We start from the raw sequence: 4,786 nt of genomic DNA on the forward strand, positions 1-4,786 counted from the left end.
GAGGGCTGCCATCCTCTTCCGCGACGAGAGGGGCTCCCTTCCGGGACGGAGCAATATCCTCGACTTTTTCAACTTTGTCCAGCCCTCTCTTCTAACCCAAATCCGGAATCCGGAGCAAGTCCGCAGCAAGCTTAAGCGCCTGCATCGCAAGTACTTCGACAAGCCCTGGGGCCCGGCCGCCTCTGCTGGTGCCCATGACCGCCTCGTCCACGAGCTCGCGGGCCAGCTCTGGTCCTCCCAACTGGAGACTTTCGCCGAGAAGCAAGATGAAGCGAGTCGCGGATCCTTGGAAAGCAAAGAAGCTGGACGTTAAATGGAAGCAGCAGCTTGAAAGGGAGGCCCGTTTCTCGGTCAAACAACAACGTGAACTTGGTCAAGTATTTCAGATGCTATTATAATTTTGAGATTCTGCTGCTGGTGGTGAGGATCACCATGTTTTGGTACTACAGTGTCTGTAAAACTTCTTGGAAAGACGTATCTTTTTTTTTCTCAAGTGTCTTGTAGGTCGTATGACTTTCTGCATGAAAAGGGCCGTTGCATCACTTTGGCTGCATGTCTTTCTTGATGTTGCATGTTGGCTTGGCTGGCAGATGTTATTAAAATATCAAGTCGGGTACGTAACCAAAACAGCTGCTGTAACTGTGCCGGTTTAGAATTTATGACTCTGGCAATCCTTTATTTTCACTCTAATAATGATATAGTTTTATCATTATATTTATGCGTTTTATTTGGGATATTGGATGTCCCAGCCAGACTACAGCTGCAGCACTGGATATTTAAATGTTCATTTAACTCACATTTGTTATTAATCAATTAAATTAACCCATGATATATAAAGATGGTAAACCAAAGAAAGTAATAAAAAAAAATTGATGATACAATCATGAGTTTTCTTGTGTTTAGTTGATCTAAGAAAGGCGTTGGAGAAATTAATAGTAAGAACAATCGGTTTCAGTTGTCGTTCAATTATCCGCAGCCCCATGTTCTTCTGTTATTTTCTATTAAAATCAGTACCTTCCGGAGAGAGAAATTGTTGCTGGGTCACGCCGCTAGTTATGGAGAAGAGTAAGAGGAACGGTAAGGCATTTAACTTCGTTTGGGGTTAGAAATAGATTTTGGTCTTGGTGAAAAAATAAAAAAAATAAAATTACTGGCTTGAATCAGATAAAAATCATTGACAAAAAATAGGTGAGCTATCATAGAAATTTTCACGTCAGTGAATATATTAGACTTGTTTCGTACCTCTCTCTCAAAGAAAGAGAGTGGAGCACTAGGCAAACACGAGAATATATATATATATAGTTGAGTTATTGATATGCTTGGTCGAGAATGAATATTTTGGGAGTTGCTTATAAATGGTGAGTGTTTATGGCTAATGGGCATTGGTATTTCCTACATGTTATAACTCCTTCAGTGGGTGCTATTGCAATATAATTAAGAGCTAACATAGATAGTGATGATTGTTGGATTTCGAATCTACGTTTAAATGTTTTTTTTTTTTTTGCGCTTTTCGGAGAGCTTGGAATATCATAAAGCTGAAAGCTTAGATGTCAATATCCAGTTCAGTGGTATGGTATCGTAATCGCATCCCAAGGTTTAGCTTCTAAACATACAAAGCTATCGAGGATAGTTTTTGCTTTGTTCATGCTTACTCTGCAATAGCGCTCTGATTGATGTCGCACATGTACTTGGGTCCTACTTTAAAACCCCTGACAATCCAATATTTGAATGTTCTTACTTTGTATATATGGGAAAGTGTGGTTTGAAGTCGAGTCTCGAGAGAAAATGTCACTCTAGTTAACAAAGGCCTAATTAAATGGGAGAACCAAAAAGAGTGAAATAAATGTACCTTGATGCTTTACCAATCAAATAAAATTATGCCGCAAACTAACGCTTGACCACCTTATATAGACGAGCTCTCCAAACATCCATCAAAATTTAACATTCTTGAAATTACTAAAAATATTAAATCCAAAATCTTGAGAACTAGGAAACATAATTAATGCCTAATATATTTGTGAAATCGTATGATAATATGGGTTTATCTAACTTTCTAAATTAAGGGTGCGTTTGGTTACATTTTTTGATTTTTGATTTTTAAAAAATATTTTTTATTTTTTTTGATTTTTGCTATTGAGTGAAAGCAAAAAAGTAAAAAATATGTTTGGTAACTACGTTGCTATAAAACAAAAAACAACGTTTGAGGATGGCAGATGAAGAGCTCGACGAGGGAGAAAAATTCAGGAAGGAAGGGAGAAGGGGGTAGGGAGGTGAAGAACTCGACGAGGAAGAAAGATTCGGGCTCTTTACTTTTTGATTTGGTATTTTAGATGTGTGGAAGCAAAGAAAACAGAACAACAAGTTTTGAAAAGCAAAAAATTTTTGCTTTGCATATAAAGTAATTATTTTGATTATTTTGATTTTTGCTTTTTGCTTTTCATGGTGTTACCAAACATTGTTTTTTGATTTTTATTTTTTAAAAATCAAAAAATAAAAAAAATACTTTTTTAATGGCTAACCAAACGCATCCTAACATATGGAAGTTTGTTATAAGACCCTAAACCCTACTAATTAGAACGTTTCCACTTTAGGGCCCTCATTGACCTCTGAAATGATGAAACTTAGTGGCCAGACTTGGGGTTGATAGGCTTAATCATCAATGAAAAAGTTTTAACTAGTGAAATTTTGGGTCATATATGGTATTCTAATTTGGTAGATTGAAAGTTATGGCTGTTTTCATGAATGTTGCACAAATCAGTGCATCTTATCCGTGTTTGCTCAATCTAGGTTCAAGTCTATGAAGATAGTTTTGTCGTCAAAATATTGGACAAGTGTGCATCATCAAAAGTAAGTTTGATGATAAAAGACCAAACATACTTCTCAGCCAAAATTGTTTTAACCGTTGTTTGGTTTTTATAGGGAGAATGTGAAAAGCATATGAATTAATGTTTTAAAACACATAAAATATCACTATTTAATAGTTTCTTGTTTGCCATGATTTTGTTGTTTTCATTGTTTTTGGAGCAAGGATCCAATTCCTAGAGGAATGGGATGGTGCATTTTCGGCATGAAATCCAGACCAAGACACTGGTTCTCCCCTAAATTAGGTGTTTGATTCTGATCACGCTGTAGAATATAATTTTTAAAAAAATTTGACATGCAAATCGAAAGCTTTAACAATTAAAATTGTCAAACCGGAACTCAAACCCTAGAATCATCTTGTAGATATCGAACAAAACAAAATCCAAACATACAAAGAGTTAGAAACTTATATTTTCTCAAATGAGTAGTAGGATAAGAAGATGATCTCTACGATACTCTAAAACAGAAATCCTCCAACGGTGATCCACATAGAAGATGGTCAAGATCCTTCCCAATCGGTGCACTGCCGCTATCTTTTCTTTACGAGAATACTGCTAGCTTCTTTCTCTAAGTACAATCACACCAATGCACTATTGCCTTTGATTTCTCTACTAGGATCATACTAAAAAAATTCTCTCTAGAAGTCTCACAACCTAGGATTTAATTTTGTACTCCAATATATGAAAAAATCAAACCCTATAGGACAAGCACACCTCACTTGTTATTTTTTTCAGTTCTCTCAAACAAAACTTTTTGGTGAGGGACCTTAGGCGGTGTTTTCTTAAAGCTAGATCTATGGGTTCAATAGAAGATATGAACTTGGTTAAGAAAAGGGAACATGTAGTTTAGTTTTGGTTGGAAGAGAAAGAAATAGCTTATAAAACTTTAGATAGAAAGCATGGAATAACACTTGAAATAAAAAAAAATGAAGCATCATGTGCAAATGATATGTTCATTTTATAGCCTGCGAAGGTATAAAATAGAAGTTCAAAGTAAACTATGTGCATCATGACTTGGAGCCTGAAACTTCTTAGAACAAAAGCTTATGAGGTCCTTGGAGTCATGGGGCAGTTGGTAGTATTTAATAGGATATTGAGGGGAGTCTGATAGGAATTTTCTTGGTATTCTAATGTTGATGATTGAAATGGTTTCAAATGATTCATATTTCCTTGATTAAAGTTGTCTTAGATTAGTATCAACTGCCCAATTAAATGACAAGCATGCATGGAAGAGGAGCATTTGACATGGCTCCTTAAATGCTCCACTTCAAGGTGGAAAGACATCGTAAGTCACGAGCTAGGTAAGCACTGATAAAAAATATTCAAATCAAGATAACCACTATTTACAATTTTAGGACCCTTGAATATATCTATGAATGTTCCATAATCATTGAAAAGAAAAGAAATTTTTTATAAACAAGAAAAATATTTCCCAGATATGGAGCCCAAGAGGGGGGTTGATTTGGATCTTTTTAAAATTTTAAAGATTGAACTACTTAAGCAATGTGCCAAGATGAAGAGTGAAGTGTATCAACTTGCAATAAAAACAAAATCAAACATAAATAAGAAGTAAGCAAGTAATGAGTACAAAGAATAAGATAAGATAGATAAGCACAACAAACACAAGGGATTTATAGTGGTTCACTGCCAATCTTGTACCTACATCCACTCTCCAAATTCCTACTTGGGAATTCAATCTACTAAATGGATAACAATGAATTACACCACATCGGACACCTCCGACCTTTGCCTTCCAAGCAAGAACACTTGTTTCTCAAGTACAAGCCAACCCTCAACACTCTGATTCAGGGTTCAGATCAATCCAAATAAGTTTTGGAACCCCCCAAAACTCAGACACCCAAAAACTATTTGAGAAAAATAGAATATACAAATTTCAGCACACAAATCTCTTAAATACATACAAT

The 4,786-nt window shown here is 35.7% G+C and overlaps 1 protein-coding gene across 1 annotated transcript in view; it reads left to right on the forward strand.

Annotated features, from left to right (window-relative positions):
• The window catches only part of LOC105035960 (uncharacterized), a 1,204-nt gene extending 524 nt beyond the window's left edge, over positions 1 to 680 (forward strand). Inside the window, exon 1 of the mRNA XM_010911678.4 lies at positions 1 to 680. This exon is cut by the window's left edge and continues 524 nt beyond it. Within this exon, the coding sequence (XP_010909980.1) occupies positions 1 to 313 (313 nt within the window). The 3' untranslated portion in view covers positions 314 to 680.
• The last annotated feature ends 4,106 nt before the right edge of the window (positions 681 to 4,786 follow it).

The sequence above is a fragment of the Elaeis guineensis genome, chromosome 16, assembly GCF_000442705.2.
Source record: "Elaeis guineensis isolate ETL-2024a chromosome 16, EG11, whole genome shotgun sequence".
Classification (NCBI taxonomy): Eukaryota; Viridiplantae; Streptophyta; class Magnoliopsida; order Arecales; family Arecaceae; genus Elaeis; species Elaeis guineensis.